Genomic DNA, 19,771 nt, shown 5'->3' with positions numbered 1-19,771 from the left:
CATCTGCATGGAAGGGAGTTGATTGTCCTTCACACTGCACACTATATCACAGGCTAATCTCTGAGGGAAACATCTGGGTGTGGATACATGAGGCACGTGTTGGTGCGACCGAGTAGCAGGTCGGAAAAGCAGGGCTCCAAGCTCCATTAATGTTGCTGCTGCCATGTTTGCTCATCTGTGCAATTTCCAAATAGCGTCATCACTCAAATACACTGAAAAGAAGACATGCCTGATGCCTGCTCTGGGCTTTCCTGTGTTAAATTTACTTCTGTTATGTGAAATTCATACTCTAAGGCATAATCTGTCTGAGTAGTTTATTGGAATTCTGCTCATTTAATGTGCATTTCGGAAAAAAAAGTTATTCAAAATTCATCATTATTAAATAAGACTCTGTTTTTAACATTATTAACTAAAACGTCGTCGGACAGGTCACATTTTTTCCCCCATTAAATTATGTTGAGATTTTTTTTACCACACTGTAAAAGTGGTATTCTTACACTTGATCACATTTAAGTATCAAGATATAAAAATTAATGTGAAAAGTTCCGCTTTTAAAGTTTATGAATGACAACAAACTGACATAAAGGGTCAGATTCAAGCAGATTAAGTGTTTAAGAAATTGAACAATTGAGCTTGAAGATTCGTTTGTGACTCAGGAAACAGCAGGTTGACAAAAAATTATTAACTTACCTGTTCTCCATGGACCTTGTGTTGAGATTTCTTTTGTCAACTCTTTCAGTCTTAATTAACTCATTTTATAACCTCATTTAATTTTTAATGTGTTATTTCTTATTATGTTATTATTTTATATTATGTTATCATTTTTAGAGTGTTAACTAAAAAAATAGCCTGAGGTATGGAATTCATTATTGGTCTGATCTTTCAGGAGAAAAATCAAATTAAGGCATCCTTGCCTTTAAATTATTATTCAATTTGGCAAAAGCTGTTTATCTTCGCTGTGTGAAACCACTGTCGTATCCTGAGTGTCCACGAACAGTTTGAAGTTACATTTCTGCACAATATATGAGCTCTAAAAAGTTTTAAAAGTCAGTAAGGTCTTGACATGTCACTGTATAATTCACATAATTCATAATGAGGAATGAACTACACAATTTCATGTTGTGTGACTGCTTTGGTTAGAGGCCAGACTGTGAAACAGCAATGTGACAGATCCAAGGTGCTAGATCACAGTTTTAACAGAACAGCACAGTGTAGGCACGTTGTTGACTGAACATAACACACAACCAATGTAATGTAAGAATGTGTTACCCGACCAGACGGGAATGTGTGCCCACGCTGGTGCTGGGAGTCGTGATAGAGCATTTCTTTTGACAAAGTGGGAAATCACCATCTACATGAGGGGATCATGTGATTTAAATGCATCGGATGCCGCAAATTGTGGTACACTGAAGTTAATGGCAGTTCGCCTCATGTTTTTAAGTTCAGCTGGCACTGCCACCTCATATGGCCTGGTGTTAATCTGCCATGAACAAGCCTGCATTATGCCAAGACTGTAGTAGAAGTGAGTGGGAAACAGGTGGCCTCGACTTTCTCTCATTCCTGGTCCGAGCTCTGGCTTCTGGACAAAAAGTTGGACAGCTTGCATTCTTTGGGGGAATTTCCTCCCAAGCCACTTTATTAGTAAGTGAAAATAAACCTCAAACATTACGCAACTATTTACAAATTTTCAGTTTTAGTGAATGTGCTTAAAGGAAAAGTTTGACATTTTGGGTAATATGCCTATTTTGTTTTCTTATCCAGAGTTAGATAAGAAATGTAATACCACTCTCATATCTGTATGTTCAATGTGACACTAGCAGTAGTGTGTTAGCTTAGCTTAGCACAAGGACCGGAAACAGCACCTCTAAAGTTCAACAATTAACATGTCATAGCTTGTTTGTTCAGTCTGTTAGAGGTACTGGTAGTTGGATTTCACCTCTGGACAGAGCCAGGAGAGCTGTCTCCTGCTTTCTAGTCTTTGTGCCAAGCTAAGTTAACCGGTTGCTGATGGTAGCTTCACTTTTAGCGTAGCCTGCAGAAATGAGAGTGCAATCATTGTATTCATGTAACTCTCGCAAAAAGGTGAATTGGTCAGTTATTTTTTAAGCAGTTTTTATAACCGTTTTACTATGGAATTATTATGGTATTTATTTCCTGCACTGCACTCTCATTTCCATGTGTTTATAGATTGAATCTTGAACCTTTGACCTTGAATAAGCGTATTTTCCAACACTTGTCTAACTATTCCTTAAAGAAAAAATGTAAACATTTCTACAGTCAAGTCACAACACAATGTATTTTGACCTTCGCTACTGTACCTACCCAAGGAAAATCAGATGTCTTCAAATTGTTGCCATCCATTAAAAAAAAAGAAGTACGGGGGACAAGACAGCAGTGTATGTATATATATATTTATAAAATTTAAACAATATTTAAAATTTAAATAAAATTTAAAATCTAAATTTTATATTTAAATAAATAAATGTAAATAAATTATTTTTTTTTAATTATTATTTATTTATTTATTTGGATTTGTGTGTGGTAAAAAATTAAGCCTGGTAATAATTTGAATCCGGTACACATTGTCATCTCCTGCATCTTGTTTCCCATCAGTCACTTCTCCAGTAGAATTCAGAAAGATATACAGTACTTTATAAATAAAACATTAAAATCTCATGAGAGAATGCTTGTGGAGTTATGTTTTGTAGCACAGATAACCACATATGACAAAGTTAAAAAAAATTCCGTCTGTTTATTGTGCTGACTCATACGACTCTTTATGTGAGAAAAATGTTTCAAAACACAATTCATCATCTCAACACATCTTTGACAGCTCCATAAATAAAACATCTGTTTTTAAACCTGAGATAGAAAGAGAACATAAATATTACTGTACATAAATTACTCCATCTATACATGAAAGACAATACACAGTCTGTTCTGAAAGAATGTCTTCATAATATATTCAAAAGACCTTGTCCACTGTTATCGCTTACATCTTGGCTGCAGCACAGAGTGTGATTCCATGGATTTGAAGAAATTGATAGCAGATTGTCTGTGAGGCTCCCTCTGGCACGTGAAGATGGGTAGTAACACACCACGATTGTCTTTAACTGTTTTCTCCTTAAAGTGGTAAAAAAAAAAAAATCAAAGAGCGTATCTATTTTCTGAGATGAGCAATTCTCAGTGTGTGGGATTTTGGAAAAGATTCAGGTGAAAACCTAATTAAAACAGGAAATGACTTTTTGGCTCTATATTGGGTGGAACCTACTGTGAGTCACATGTTTAGGTTACAGCTTATTTGATTGGCTGCCATGTTTGGAAAATCTTCATCACACCAGAAATACAAACAAATAATTTGTGATTAGGGAAACTAAGCAGTTCTTGAGTGGTTATTGCCATACACTGCTCTCCATCCAGCATAATGTTTGCAAAGGTAGTGTGTGTTGTAGCCACAGTTATTCAGACTAATAGACACAGTCAGGTGTCAGTCAACAATACCCAGACAGCCTGGGGAGTCATGACAGCTCCAGCCCTCTGGTGCTGCACTTGGACTGAGATGAGAGAGCGCGGGGAGAAAGACGGAGGTCTGCTTTCCATAAAGTTCTGGTATCCCGTGAGGATGCTCCGCTTCATAATCATAAATCGTCTAGATGGAAATTGGGGGTTCGTCATATCCCAACATAACAGAGAGATTTCAAAATCAAAAGATGGACTGGCAGTTTTCATGACAGTTTAATATCAAAGGAAAATTTTTGAAATTTCCCCAGGTTTCTGTTCGATTTTATTTGAAGTTTTGCAATAAGAGAAGGCAGCTACAGAATGTTTGGAGTTCAGTGCAAGTTCGGTTTGCAAAAACCATTTTCTTCTAATGATGGACTAATATTACAAAGCGCTTTCTCTTTCCCTCAGAACTAATGGATGTGAAAAGTTAATATCTATGATTTGGGGTTTTGTGTCTTCATGTAATAGACCCAGCTCCTTCATCTCTCTCCTGGAGGTTTTGAAGGACTGAGGTCCCAGGCCTCTCCTTGGCTTGTGCTCCGGCCAGCTCCAGCCCATGTGTGTAATGCTGTTTGTAATGAGAAATCTAAACAGGGAACCGCAGTGAGGCATGACAGGAATGTGTTTCCATTGGGGGGAGCTCCATGCAAGAAAAAGAGAAGAAAAAAAAAAAGAATAAGAAGAAACGTCAAGGCAGAGATGTGTCCAGAAGGAGCGCTCACTTGGGCCAAAGCGGAAGACTAATGTTATTGTACACTGGCTGTCATTCTGCCAGCCCTCCCTCACCAATTGGTTCCTAGTCTCCCTACCAGTTTCTCCCCCGCCTCTCTCCCTCTCTCTGCTTCCCCAAGACTCTGTTTGCTCAGGTGGACAGTGACACAGTTCTGAATGAGCCCCAGTCGTCCCCCCTTCTGCACGCATGGCTGTAAGACTGTGTCATCAACTCAGAGTCCGGAGGGGCCTGCAGAGAGCTGGAAGTTGAAGCTGAAACCTGGGTTCACTCTGGATGGGAGGGAGCAGGAAGTCGAGGGACAAACACTGAGAGGAACAAAACAAAAAAGGAGGGAAAATGCGAATGTAAAGACGTTAGAGAATGAGAAAATAAACCGGGGATGGAAAAGGAGAAAAAGAAAGACAAAGAATGAGCGAGAAAATCCGACCACCCATTTTGAAAATTAGAGAGGGGCTGTTGTAGTCTGTGGAGGCCGTCTTGGTTTATGGTCCATGGAGGATGTATTGAAACAGCACTGTTTAGAGTTTATTTTACCATGCCACGCCGTTTCAGACCCTCTGTCAGGAGTCTCATTCTGCAAAGACTAATTACAGAGTAAACAATACATTAAAGTCTGTAGGCCACTCTGCTTCACTATTTACCTTTTCTTCCAAACAATCCTGACATCCCTCCACAGATTGGTTTTGTCAACTGAAACCTCGTCTGCTGGTGATTATTTGTTTTGAAACTGGCATGCAATTCATGCTGAAATGGATGGATACAGATTTCAGTGAGAACATGATTAACATAGCTCAGCTTGAAAGACAGCAGAGTTGGTCCCACCTGCAAATGCAACTTCAATTCACTCTACATCTGAGCATAACCAGGTTTTCCAGGAAAAAGAAAGAAAAAATACCAATGTTCAAGTCGCTAAAACATTCAACAGATACAGTACATTTTATAACTGGGGTCTGTCAAAGTGGTCCGACACTCAGGGGAGGCAACTGAACACAAAACTGAATATCTCAGAAAAAAAAAGTCAACCAGGAAACTCTGCTTCATTAGCACGGGCATGGGTGCTGAGGAGTGGTCACTCAGTGTCAGTCACCTGCATGGCCGAGGCAGAGAACTTAATTACTACCACATGGGCCCAAAGGGCCGGAAGAGAACGCTTTTAAGGCAGATGGAGAGTTATGGCCTCACAGATCTTTTAGCATATAAAATAAACAAGGGAACTGCTACTGCGTGCAAGTGTATGAGCGTGTGTCACTGTTTGTAGCCTTTGTATCTTATTTGTCATTTTATGAATGCCGTGTTGCATACCTGAATATGTTGCATTTCTGAAAACCATGCTACGCTTTCTGGGAGAATGCAATTTAAGGTTTGCTGTTACAAAAAGTTAGTTACCGCAATAGAAGAAGAGGTATTGAGATCTTTCACTTACGTAAAAGTAGCACTACCACACTGGAAAAACATTACAAGTAAACGTCCTGCATTTATATTTTTACACAAGTAAAAGTACAAAAGTATTATCAGTAAATTGTACATTCATTAACAAAATTAATATTTTTTTTAATGTTGTAGCTGGCTGATGTGGAGCTAATTTGAACTGCTTTATACACAGCTGAATAGTTTAATTACTAATGCATCATATCTGATCATACATTCTGTATGTAAAATCTTAATATTCAAACAATCTAGAAATTATATCTGTTACAAATACATGTAGTTGAATAAAATGTACAATATTTACATCTGAAATGTAGAAGAGTAGAAGTATAAAATAGCATAAAAATGGGCATACTCAAAGTACAGGGGAAAATTGCACTTAAGCACAGGTCTTAGTTACGTCACCGTTCCACCACTGGTTAGTCATAGTTAATATGTATTGACGGAGGTCTCAGTATAATTAAAAAAGAATAAAATAGGTGACACGGTTACACAAAAATGCATTAGAATCTCCTCTGTATTCAACACTGTGGAGTACTGTATATGACTTAAAAATAGGAGACTAGCATACATGTGTGTTGTGTGATTCTTGCACTGACACCTGAGGAGTGTTGATATCCAGGCTGGGCCAGTATACCCGGCAGCTGCCTGGGAGGTGTGATAGGTTGTCTTACAAAGAACAGAAAGGAAATGAACCCTGGTATCTAGCTTGAATCAGCTACATCTGGACTCAATTATTCATCCTGGTTGTTTTTGGCTGGTGATAAATGATTTAGTCACACTGCTGACACCATTTCTCAATACCTCAATGTATAAAAAAAAGTAGAAAAGAAAAGCAATTTTGGTCCTTATATGAGGAGAATGTTGCAGTTATTCACCTGCAGCTGTGGAAAAAAACTATTAAATAATGGAAAGGAAATCTTATCACTACCCTGTTTGGACTGCATAGCTTATTGGTGATTAAATGTTTGTTGGGTTGGGTCATTAGTAAGCGTTCTTTGTTGTTTGATTTGTCACCATTGTGTGTTTTCTCTATTGTGATTAAGTGGGTTCTTAGACAATAAATCCACACCATGCCTTCTGTAATTTCACAACAAAGTGAGCACATTATTATCCTTATCTTGACACAATGATCTGATGTTGAAGCTGATTCGAGTATTTTGTTGCACTCGCATGCAGGGTCCATTTCAGGGTGGAGAAGAGCAAAAACATTCAAATATCTTTCCTGTCCAAATCAAACACTGGCATTTCTGGTTTGACCACGGGAGAAAGCTTAATAGCTCCTTGGAGGTTATGAACCGTTGACAGTTAATAAGTCATAAAATTTCCCCTTAAAGAGGATGCTAGATTCCATCTGCAGGGCACCCAGTACAGTGGAAGTGGACTGGAATCTCTCAATGACTGCTCATGGAGAGTCTCTAGAGCATGTCCTTCAAGGTTTCCTGATTTCTAGAGGCATGGAGGAAAAATGACCACATTACTGAGTAATTTTCCCTAGAAGTACACCAACTTTTTTTTTTCTACTTTTGGAGAATATGGGGCCTTGAGAGTGGAGGCAAAGCATTGCAGGCAAATGACCCTCGTGATTACACCTCATATTATTGTACTTGTCATCTATTTTCTTTGGCCCTTGGGATGTTTGCCATGGTAACAGCGCACAGCGGGCTGTCTGAGCTGACCCATGCTGTCCTCTGCATTTCCCAGCTTGGCTGTGATGAAGGGAAGTCTCTGCCCATGATCCCTAACCCCTGATGAGGAGGGTTCTCAATTTCAGCTCCAGGTCTTGCATGGGCCTCATACCCCCCCCCCCCCCCCCCAGCCCGCACCTCCTCCGTTTTTTACAAATACAAAGGGCATCCTTTCCTTGCATTTGTAGCTATTGTCTGAGCCGAACTGTACCAGATTATCTAAACTGTCCCTTCTGCCCTCTCAAAAAGATCAAGTGCTGCTCATCAAAGCCTGAGCCGTTCTTGACATTTTGTTTAAAGAAATTGTTTAAAGAAATTTTAGACGAGAAGATCCATACCACTCTCGTGTCTTTAAGGTAGATTTGCTTAGCCCAAACAATGGAAACAGAGGGAAACAGCTAGCCCACCTCTCTCTAAAGGTAACAAAATCCTCTTACCAGCAAATCTGGTTTGTTTAATCCTTGCAAAAACTGAAAAGTAAAAATGACATTGTTTTTCTTTGCTGGCTGCAGTAACATCCTTAGAGTCTTGTTGCCACCATAAAGTTGTCAGGTCACCACCGGAGACTCCATAAAGTTAGTGTGCCTGGCCAAGATATAGTCCCTGCCATAACCTCTTTTAAAGCCACAAGGTGTGCTTTTTACTCATGTTTCGATTAAATGTCAATTAAGTGAATATGTCATGTCTCATGATTTAAGTCACTAAAGACTTTTTCAGTGTTAATGAGTGCATGAACATAACCATCAAAACTAAAGGAATGCTTTAGTTGCTACAAATGCATTGTCAGTGAGTGATTGGCAGATGCATTTGTCATCAACAATTTGTGACTTTCCAGATACATTAATTTACAACATTTTATTAATTGTGCTGATTAAAAAAAATATATGCAAAATAATCAGGTAACACAATGTTCAAAATTTGCTGCTGCAAAGGAGTTATATATAAATATAATTTCTGGGAGACAGGGTGAGCTTTAAAGGTGCTAGCAAGTGGGTTTTGTTACCTTTGGACAGAGCCAGGCTAGCAGTTTTCCTCTGTTTCCAGACTTTGTGCTAAGCTACGTTAATCATCCCCTGGCTTTAGCTTCATATCAAATGGAGGGATGTGAGAGGACTATCAATCTTCTCATCTAATTCTCGTCCAGAAAACCAATAAGCGTATTTCCCAACTATTCCTCTAATAGTACCTACTGGAGAGCACAAATGTCTGATATTATTTCTAGAGTAGAGTTTTCCTATCTTTTAGCAAAGAGCAGCACAGTCAAGACTGTAACTGTAAAGTATAAGCTGCTTTGACAGGTGCCCTTGCCAAATGCCATGACCCTACCCTTAACAAGCCGACCGGGCGCTGAAGCAACCAGGCTCCATGTTGATGATAAAGTACAGCTACAGAAGTACAGACGAGATCACGCAGCTTCACCTAAGAGCAAAACTAACAATGTTTTGGCTGACTCTTCTCAAAATTTAGGGCATCCTTATCCTGAAATATGCAGAGAAGAAAAGTTGTGTTTTTTGTGTCCTGTGGGGTTGAAAGAAGAAAATCTATTTACAAAAGCATGAAAATATTTTATCACTAGCAGCAGGGGCAGGAGTGTTTTAATGACCTGATCCACAGGCCTCTGGCTGGCTGCAGGCTTTCTCAAACTGCAAAGGGCCCACTGGTCTGCCTGCCAACCCTTGGGGCAGCATTGAGATGAAACAGATAAGATAATTGTGTCTAATGAAATCCAGGTCTCACGGTCCGTCTGGACTAGGACTAGCTTGGCCCTTTTCTCCCTTTTCTCCTTTTTTGAAGGGGGTGCTCCATATTGATCTTGAATTTGACGAGAGACTGTGGAAGTCGGTCGCTAATTCAAACCAGAGCTCATGCACCAGCCCTGGTGGAGCTTTGATACCGTTTGAAGTTCTGCAAGTGAACACGGCACCGTTGGCCTGCTGGACCCCGTTGCCATGACAACCCTAATTATCTTCCTTTACGGGCCAGTTTTTACACAGGAAGGGAGCCATTATGTTCTTTGGGCATTTGCATCTCTCTGGGGCAAGTGTTAAAGGTCAGGGAAATGAACCAAAATAACACATGATATGAATGCAACGGAGCAAACGCATGCGTGTGTGTGAGAAAAGGTGACTCACTGCAACACATCTCATACTTTGGCAAGGATTTCTTTTGTTAAACACTTCTTGAATTACTTACTTAAACATATGTTCCCAAGGATGGTTGAAACTCCAACTTTCTGGTTCCACTAAAGAGCCTCTTCATAACCAAATGTTTCTTTTTTTCACTTGTCTCGCTAACTTTGCACGATTTTTAATAGTTTGTCACTTTACTTTTTTCTTTCAAACATTAGTAAAAAGCAGGGGAAGGAAAGTGCATGCATTGTGAAATAATCATCCATCCTCCTGCTTCAGAGTATTATTTTATTAATACTTTGAATTATGTCCTGAGAAAACTGCAGCCTAATCACAATACATTTTTCGTTCTTATAATGTGATAATACACTTGTAATACAAAATAAACACAGTTCTGTTTTTCCTGAGGGGTTTCCAGTTGTGTTCAGACGTCCTCCATGGAAAGTCAGTGCTCGACATGTATTTCTTTGCCCTTGGATAACGTACGCTGGTAGCAGGCTATTTGGTTTAAAATCAGCAGAACATGGCCCAGACTAAACTGGTGCTTTCACACGGTAGATACTGTGGTTCTGACATCTAATTCATCTTTTTTAAAAAGGGAAAAGTGAATGACTGCCAATCAGCTGCACCACAGTAGATCTTTCAAATGATAAACAAAGATTTGATTCATTGCATTAGTTATCTAAGCTTCATTTCCTCTTTATATCCTTGGGATAAATACAAAAGAAGCATATGCCAGCCACTGAAGTCATGCAAGATGATTTTATACAATCAGGCTGTAAGTGATGTGGCAGGTATAAAATGGAATGAAACTCAAAAAACTCTCAACATTTAGAGCAAAATAAAATTAATCTATTCAATTCTTTTGTCTATGATAACTTAAAGTTGTTAGTATTCATATAACCTAAACTCTGCTGTAATTACTAAAAGCTGGAGTGAAAGTCTTTCAGTGACAGTGTGGGCTCATTCCTCAGGAATCCAACCACTCATGGTTACTGTTTCATAAAACATTTCTCTAATCTAATTTCTCCCTTTTACTCAAGTGGGACTGTTCTATGTGATATTGCCAAAAGATTTTCCAAATGTGCAACCGTGCATAAAAAAAAAAGATGGAATCTTTGTGCTAAAATGCTAAATAATAAAAATAATTTGGTTAATTTCAGACAGACTGAGAGTAAAGTCAGTCATCACCCAGATCTTATCAGACTGTGCAGTGTGACTGACTGAATGGCCTCGAGTGGTGTTGCTCTGCCAGGGGTCACAGAGAGCTGCGAATCAAAGGGGGAGCCAGAGGTTGACCAAACACGCTGTTCTCCCTCTGCCCTCATGTAAAACTATCTGCCAAACGCCAGTGGTCCTCTTTGAACTTGATTTAGCACTAAGGTCACAAACAGCCGGTCCTCTATTGTGGAGGACAAAGCCAGCACCCTGATGACATGGAGACAGAGGAGATAAGATGAGGTTTATGTTGTCTTACACTGAGATTATCAGAGGGTTCCCAATGGGGTCTGCTGCAGGAACCAGTGTAAAAAAAAGGCACATGCCATTGTTAGTAGTTTATGGCTAATAAAAAAAAGCTCAGACTGTTAATCAGTGCTGCAAAACTTGTAGTTTTTCATTTTTAAGATCACAGACTCATTTAGTATATATGAACATTCAAAATGTGTAGCAATTTCAGATTTAGTTATCCACAATAATATTACTTATAAACTAGAAGATTAGTGGGGAAAAAACACAACAACAAACTTTTATTTTGATTTTTTTTTTGCTTTTTGTATTATTGATTTTTTGCACAACCTGATAATGCTTAATAATGACATTACAACTTATAAAGTAAATACAAAAATACAAACCGCTTTTTAGTAATTAGCATACACTCTTACTCTTATCAGCAAAACAACCGTAAGACTAATCAGAGATGATTATACAAAAACACAAACATGTTCAACATGCTGTTACTGTTGTTGTTCATTGTCCTGGTCATCTGAGCAGGTGGCTCCTCTGTCGGTGGACTGAAGGATCCTGACGCCATGTGTGAAGTGTCAGCGTCCTGCACCGACGCGCCTGCTGGGGTGTGAGGGAATACACGGTGAGTCACAACTTTTATAGAACATTAAAGCCAGGTGAGAACATGCCTAAAACTATTCAAATTAAAATTGATCCTGTTTACTACTCAGCAACTTCTGCAGGGGACAAGCTGATTTAACAAGTATTTCAATGAGGGAAGAAAATTTCACTAAAATCAATGCATTCCATACACACAACGGTTGGTTTTTTTACACTTGCAAATTTGTGCTTGTAATATTTGGCAGTTCTATAGATCAGCTAGATGGTGATAGATTTGATTTTAGCACAAATCCTGTATTTCAACAGATAATGAAACCTGTTCTTTACAGCATGCAAGTCGAACAATTTGGTTCCTTGTTGACTTGGCATCATGACATCTTGATGAATGACAAGACCCTCGACAACCTATTTTCATTTAAATACACTTTAGGTTTTAATTGCTACATTTTTGTGCATTTTGAGATTTGTATGCATTGCTTAATAAAGTATCCACTGCAAACAGTTAAGAATTGGTTTGCTGTGTACAGTATGTACACTTTATTTCACAAAAATTACTAACCACCAGTCTGTATTAGAACAAGGTTTTGCAGTGACGGTCAATTTGATTTTCTCTCCTTCCACAAAATGTCTCCACATGCCAGGAATTTACTAAAGTTGGTCAGAGTAAAGTGTTCGAGATGGTGCAGGAGGAATAAGGAGATCATTGTAACACTATGTAACAACATGTCAATTATCAGCGTGACTTTAGAGTCCCGGTATTCAGTGTTGGTGGGACCGGTGGGCCAGCAGGTTAATGAAGGCAATGGGATTAATACCCAGGGAGTGGAGTGCCCTCAGGGACAGCAGCGGGGACGCTGCATCATTAGAGCCCTGTTAACCCCCAGGCAACACACGAGGACTGCCTGTTTCACTCAATGCCTCAATAAGAGACAAATTGTGCTCTGACTCTATTCACATGTAGGAAGAGGTTACTTTGAATAAGTTTCTGATTATTTTTATGTTGAAACAAGGTTCACACCACGCACATGTTCATGCTATTAAAATATAATGATATTGAATTTATAATAATGTAACCAGGTTTTAAATTTTCACAGTGTAGTTGGACCTTTATTTAGTGAATGTATGCACATTATAAGCTTTACTAGATGTGTGGCCCAGTGTTCAAAATGAGTGAAACACTCATCAAACTGTTTACATTCTATAGTGAGGAATTCTTTTTCCTTCTTCCCTCAGAAAATAACCCTTTGTATTCCATGCTCAAACTGAGGGTACAGTTGTACATATATGTATATATATATATACATATACATACATATATATATATATATATATATATATATATATATATATATATATATATATATATATATATACATATACATATATATGTAGTCTCCATCTTGATTGAACATAAACAAGAATGTTTGAAATCACTGCACTGGTCTTTGACTGCCCTCCACTTCATCTGTATGTTTATACTTCCTGTGAGAGGCCCTCTATTTATGGACATGTGAGGAACACAAATAATCATCCCCCTCGAGTAAAAAATCTGCTTTTATTATCTGTAAAGTTTTGCAATGCCTTTGTGTACGCTCACGCTGCCTTCTGATTGCCTGTTTATTATTACAGCGTTTCCACTGAGCCAATGGGGATCCAGCCAATTCCAAAAGGTGCCAAGCCCGTTTCCAACCTTTTCCTGTCTGTGACATCATTGTGTATTCCTCTAAAACACACTGATCCATGTCTTGTCTGCAGCCTGGGTGGCACGCGTCACATGCAAAAAAGGCTCAAGTCAAGGTGCACAAGTTTTGACTTTGCCTTTTGGACATGTATCAAAGGACATTTCTGGTGCTGGATACAATCAGATTGCATGCCTAAATCACAGCGTCATTCTTCATGGCAAGTGTGCCATTCACTGTGATGAAGCACCGACCTGTTATGGCTACACATTTTCAGTTGAAGTCTTTAATTTGCTAACTTCAACATGATGATGTCCACAAGCCTTCAAGCAGATTTAAACAAGCACCCATTTAACATTTTCTCAGACAGCTAAAGGTGTGCAATTCCTTGTGTTGTGGCCACTTTCATCCGAATATCTCAAGAAATAATGTTACAACGTTGTAACTCTGACATAGTTCATTTACCTCAAGGGGTCACGCAGCTTTTCAGACAAAAGCTTTACATACTTATATGACCTCTGGATAAAAAGCTTTAAATCTCAAAAATGAATGTTTCTCGGAAAAAAAAGGAGACAATTCATTCAATGCCAGAGTATTTGGTCTTCCTTCTGCCAGTTCTCTGTCTGTCCATTTAAATTGTTAAATGCAAAAATATGTGATCAAAGCAAGTTTTCTAAAAATTTTGGAAGATAAGAGATATTAATGCAGTTTACGTTTGTCAGAAAGCATGAGCAGTAATCAGTAAATTCACAAAAAAGACATTTCAGTCAGAATTTTGCCAGATTCTTTTGAAGCCAAATAACCAACCATCCCTCTCACTGTTTTATTCTCATATGTTTACATAAATCATGTCAGTGCGCCACAGGTGTCTCTGTTATTTACACATCGAAGGCAGCTGAAACTGCACGAAATGTTTTCTTGGCATGAAGATATCTTCACTTCTCCATGCCAGCTTAGAGATGCAGTATTAGTGCCTGAAAGACAATGTTTTGCAATCAGGAGAAAAACTCTTGAAAGCCAGGTTCCCATGTCTTTCCACAGTGATTTTGATCAGTTTGTTATCAGTTGACAACTCTCTGAAACCAACAGTTGGTTAACAGAGTGTAATGTGTGATGTAGTCAAGAGACACGTTTTCATAATTGCCAACGAAAAAAACAAACAGGTTGAATTAAGAGAGAATTATTTAGTTTTTTCTGTTTCACTTTTGAAAGTTTTAAAAACTGAAAAAGATTAAATGTCAAATTTAGTTGCTCAAACTATCATCACTATTCCTCCACAGGCTTCAGTGAACAGATGAGAAGGGGGCTATGAAATTCCATCTTTTATCCTTTGACACGTGGTTATTCATAATTTGATGTCTGATCTCATGGTGCTGTCAAGTATACACAGCTGCAGGTAGCTGCTCATTTTCAATAGCAGTAAAGGTCACTTACAACTGCCATCTGCTCCCAGATGTACAAAGATCATGGATTATAATTCATTTTTTAAACATCATACAATATTTCTGACTAATTATTTATTCCAATTCATTTCCTCTGGCATTTTGTTTACTGTAACTTTTTCTGAGCCACATTACAGGCTAAGAGGTCAGTGCTGCCATAATAAATGAAGTCACACACCAATGACAGAGCTTTCATATTGCACCAAAAATTAAGATTTTCCATTTTAAAGACACATTTTATCAGTCACATGTAAAATGAAAGCTCTTGCAAAGATGTGTGGATCCGCACAATATGGCTGCTTTCAACTTGATTTAAGTCTTTTTTGTGGCCAGCGATTGATCTGACTTTTCACATGTGTAATAGATAAAATGCGCTCTCAACAAAGAGCTGCATTAGCGATGTAAATGTATTCAGTAATCATCTGACTCCAGATGCAGCAGGAGGAATGCACTGTAGCTGTCTGTTCCTGTTTAGCCTCTCTTCTGTTGCAGTCCTGTTGTCTGATCTTGTCTCCCTGCAGCTCAACTACTCCTGAGTTTAATGTTCACCTTCTGAGGCATTGTCAAAGCTATGGATGGAACTGTGTGTGTGTGTGTGTGTGTGTGTGTGTGTGTGTGTGTGGGCCTAAAAAGGTTGGATTATCAACTGAAGGACTTTTCATTAATTGCAAAAAAAAAAGTCTGCACCTGCTCTATCCTGGTAGGTTCAGAAATAAACATATTTAAGCAACAAAATGAAACAAACTGAAGTTATCTGAGGTAGTGCATAGTTCCAGTTATTCTAAAGAGCTTCTACATAATAAATTATCAGTCACAGCATATTTGAGTAAACTGCACTTGCACCACCACCCCCACCCCACACACACACACAAAAAAAATGTATCAAAGAACGATTTTACAAATGCAAAATATCATATAATATATTTACTATTTTATTTCAGCCGTGATACAGGATGAAACTTGAAATTTCTTTTAAAAAGGGGCAGATTTAGGAGGCGAAAAATGATACGTCTGCTCTTGTAATCTAGTTTCTGAATAACCTGTTTGATGCGATAGGCTTTATCACCTGTCAGCTGCAGAAGCGCACGTGAGTCAACGGCGATTCTCTTATGAATGAACAAATCGAGACAATGATTGTAATTATTGTCTCGATTTTTGCCCATGACTTGAGCCTTATACAATCTTAAGTGCATCAGTTAATGAAATTGAACTATACTAATAGCAATACTATTATTACTACTACTAATGATAATAGTAATACGTGTTCAAGACTTTTCATTAAAATCACAGATTTAATAAATTAACGTTACAGATAAGTTATTGTCTTTTATAATCAGACGCACAATGATATCAGCGCAAATTATTCATTTGCAAATGTAGGAACTTTTCAGACGGTAAAAAATGGAGGATAAAGTAAAATGTAATTTTACTTGGCAGACACTTCTTTTTTCAGCTTATCGTTATGTCTTATACAACAGTTGTGTACGTTCTATATTTGCCGTGCATTTCTTTTTTTCCCCAATAGCTGAATGATCAGTTCTCGTCCATTTTTCAGTTACTCCCCTCTTTAGAGCCCCCCCCCCCCCCACACACACACACACACACGCTCTCTCTCTCTCTCTCTCTCTCTCTCTCTCTCTCTCTCTCTCTCACACACACACACACACTCCGCTTCAAAGAAGTCTGAAACTTTGACGGCAGTAGGCCCATTAGCGTTGGAAGCATTAAAAAAAACCCATCCTGATCTTCACGTATCATCTTACAGCCAAATGATCAGCAAGTCGACATGTTACACCATCATCCAAACTGCAGACCGTCCCTCTTTTCTTATAGCCCACCTTTGTCTCAGCGCGGCCATCGGTCAGATCCATGTCATTCCCTGCAGGTGGCCCTTTCATAAATCCATTTCAATCGAACCCACTGGAGGATCTGAATGTAGGACCCGAGTCTCTCAGTTCGTGCCCGCGTGAAAGCAAAGCTCCTCCGAGCTCTCTCTGCAGAGCAATGCACTGCACGGCGAGTCTCTCCGCAGTCTGAACATCTGCTCATTTCACGTGACTTTTTTAAAAATACTAACATCTGTTCTAAATAGGTTTCATTCTGTGCCTCTGCATCGTGTCAATTGCCAACTCCTCTCCTCTGAAAAAAAGGGAGAGGGAACTTATTTAAGGCTATAGCATTGCATAAGGGCTGAATTGGAAATAGTTTTTAAAAAGAAAAACCTGAGCTTTTTTTTATTCATACATGTCACGAATAGGTTACAGCTTATAGTTATTGTAGGCTCTGTTTATTTCTATGGTATTGGGTGAAACCCCTTAACTGTAAACGTTTCAAGAAAAGCTGTTTATTGATCTTTAGGCCTAGACTGTGTTTGTGAAGCCCCCCCCACCACACACACACACACACACACACACACACACACACACACACACACACACACACACACACACACCAAACCTTCAGTTAGAATAGCTTTCTATGTACAGACCCACAGCCTACCTTCACGGCCTCCTTAAATTTCATCGACATCTGGGAATTCCATACATGCCTCGCAGGCCAATTACACACCTTCAAACGGGCACACACTCTGATCTGGACAGTGAGAAACACTTCCCCGGATCACTGGGATCAGCGCGATCCCAGTATGACAGAAATATTCAGTCACGAAAAGATCGGCGGTACCTTTCCAAGGCAACACGGCGGAGCGCAGGGACGCGGGAAGTCTCTACCGGTGGTTACGTTGCGCTGCAGATCAGCAAAATCACTGTTACCGTCCGTATAACAGATCCGATAATCCCTCGAATGATCTAAATGTTGTTTATCGTTGTCAGCGTGACAGGCGTCGCTGTGCCGCAGTAGAATGCCTGGACGATTGAAGAAGGTCGTGCCCGACCGTCTTTATTGACACAATGTCTGCAGATTCCCGAATAACACGCACCACTATTTTGTAAGCTTCGGGCGCAGGAAAGACTGCAGCGTGGACCTAAGAGCAGGTTGACATGACCCCAGTACAATTTATTTACTCATAATGGAGAGTTTCAGGCCCGGACCTTAATCCAACTCTAAACACAGCCAGGAAAAGAGAGAGTGGGAGACTCCATAGGGCTTTTAAACTTTAATTAAAAATGGAGTTTTAGCTCGATTTATGAATTCTTCTTTCTACACCAGATCTTTTTTTTTTTTTTTTTTTTTTTTTGCGGCAGTACAACTTTTTCACGTTTAAATTCTGTGTAAATACTGGACTTTCCTTAAATGGTTTTAGTTATAAACAAGGGATGAAATTTCTTTTTGGATGTGTAACAATATGACAAAAAAAAATAGCTGCACGTTTCTCCAAAGCTTTTACTCGAGCCAATAATAACCGACGTGTTTTCTCAAGTGACTGGCGGTATTGTGGAAACTTTTGTCATCAATGTGTATGTGAAATATATTCCAGTACATATATGTACAGAAGAATTTTTTTTGTCATTTAATGCAAAATTTACATTAGTCATCAAATTTCTGTGTATGTTGTTTAAATGTTGGCCTCTTCATCCGTCTGTCATTAAACTAGATTCACACTTTAATCAGCAGTGACATTAAAAAAAAAAAAAGACATTCATCAATTTCATCCTCATTTTCTTTAATGCAAAAAAATATACAAACATTTACAAAAACGATAATAAAAAATAGGAATGTATTTGTATTTCGGACACAGGGTGCATTCCTCAATGTAACACGTTTCACCAATAAATAAATAAATGCATTCTGATATTTTTTTTTTTTTTTTTTTGCACAGGTTAGATCCACACAGTCAGTCATGTAATGTGAGCTACACCACCAGTTGACAGTCTCACACCAAAAAACAAAAAAAACAAAAAAAATAAAAATAAAAAAGGAAAACGAAAAAAAACCCAAACTGAGACAACTGCTTCAATAATGCACTTCGACCCACGCAGAAATAAGTACAAAGGCATGCAGTAAAAAAAAAAAAAAAAAAAAAAAAATCTGCGCTTTAAAAACACTTGATATTTTCAACATTCGTCGTCGACAACATGAAAACACATCGGAATGGGGTGTATGGCGCTAACACACGGTCGCAAGTCCCTGTCGGGCCTCTGCAAAAAAAAAAGATCCCCAGACCCTCTGTCGTCTTTGGTTTAAATAGAGTGATCCCATGTATCCAGCATTGGACTCCAGGTTTGTCCCGTCAGAATGTGATAAGTAGATTCAGCAGTCACCTGTGGGTCAGATAAGGCGTTAAAATTATCACCAAACTCTGCAAAGAGAACAAAAAAAAAACAAAACAATCGTACAGAAGAACACAGTGTCAGATTGCTGGCCTCGTAGGTTGCATTAGGCCACAGGACAGCCACAGTAAACATATTTTCTATAGGGTTCTTTTTTTTCCACAGCGTAAGTCTGGGGTCATGCAGTTCTCTTGACGAACCAAGCGTACCATTTTGGGCACGATTTCTCCAGACGCTAGTGAGATGTTGACATGGACCAAGCGCCCTCCATCCTCCACACGGAGAAGGCGTAGCTCAGCCTCTCGTGAGCCACATAACTACAGCTTGACATTTTGGAGTCCAGCTCGTCGCTCTGCAGCACCTGGCAGAGGAAGTCGATGTATCTGGCTGCAAGTTTTAGGGTCTGTATTTTGCTGAGCTTGTCCGAGGGCAAAGTGGGGATAATTTTCCGCAAAGCCGCGAACGCCTCGTTGAGAGACTGGGTCCTCTGTCGCTCCCGGACGTTGGCCATGACCCGCTGCGACTGGAGCTCCTCGAAAGACTGGGGGCTGCTGCTGCTGGACTTCTTCCCTCTTTTCCCAGGGGTCGGGCTATCTGAGTCCTCCCCGTTCTTCCTGCTCGGTCTCCTCTTCCTCCCACATCTCTTCGGTTGTCTGTCCAGCTCCCCCTCGCTGTTGCTCAGGCTGTCCACAGGAGAGACAGGGGAGCTGCTCGACTCTTCCCCCATATTTTCCTCAGACATCTCCACTTGGGTAGATGGCGGCCAGAAAGTGTCCACAAACTTATTTCCCTCTCATGAAGTCAAAGAATTAGTCCACTTGTAGGTCTATGTGGCTTTGAAGACACCAAAGTATCCATAGATGGGTTCCTGG

General features: G+C 39.3%; 1 protein-coding gene across 1 annotated transcript; it reads right to left on the bottom strand.

Annotated features, from left to right (window-relative positions):
* Positions 1 to 18,299: 18,299 nt before the first annotated feature.
* On the bottom strand, positions 18,300 to 19,771 carry twist1b (twist family bHLH transcription factor 1b). The gene is made up of 2 exons (XM_040118096.1): positions 19,109 to 19,771; positions 18,300 to 18,890 (listed from the first exon to the last, which is right to left on the bottom strand). Exon 1 carries the CDS (start codon positions 19,639 to 19,641, stop codon positions 19,135 to 19,137), a length of 507 nt encoding a protein of 168 aa, XP_039974030.1. The 5' UTR covers positions 19,642 to 19,771; the 3' UTR covers positions 18,300 to 18,890; positions 19,109 to 19,134.

The sequence above is a fragment of the Xiphias gladius genome, chromosome 22 (assembly GCF_016859285.1).
Source record: "Xiphias gladius isolate SHS-SW01 ecotype Sanya breed wild chromosome 22, ASM1685928v1, whole genome shotgun sequence".
Classification (NCBI taxonomy): domain Eukaryota; kingdom Metazoa; phylum Chordata; class Actinopteri; order Istiophoriformes; family Xiphiidae; genus Xiphias; species Xiphias gladius.
Note: the sequence above shows the minus strand (reverse complement) of the source record. Positions and strands in the feature narration are given on the sequence as shown.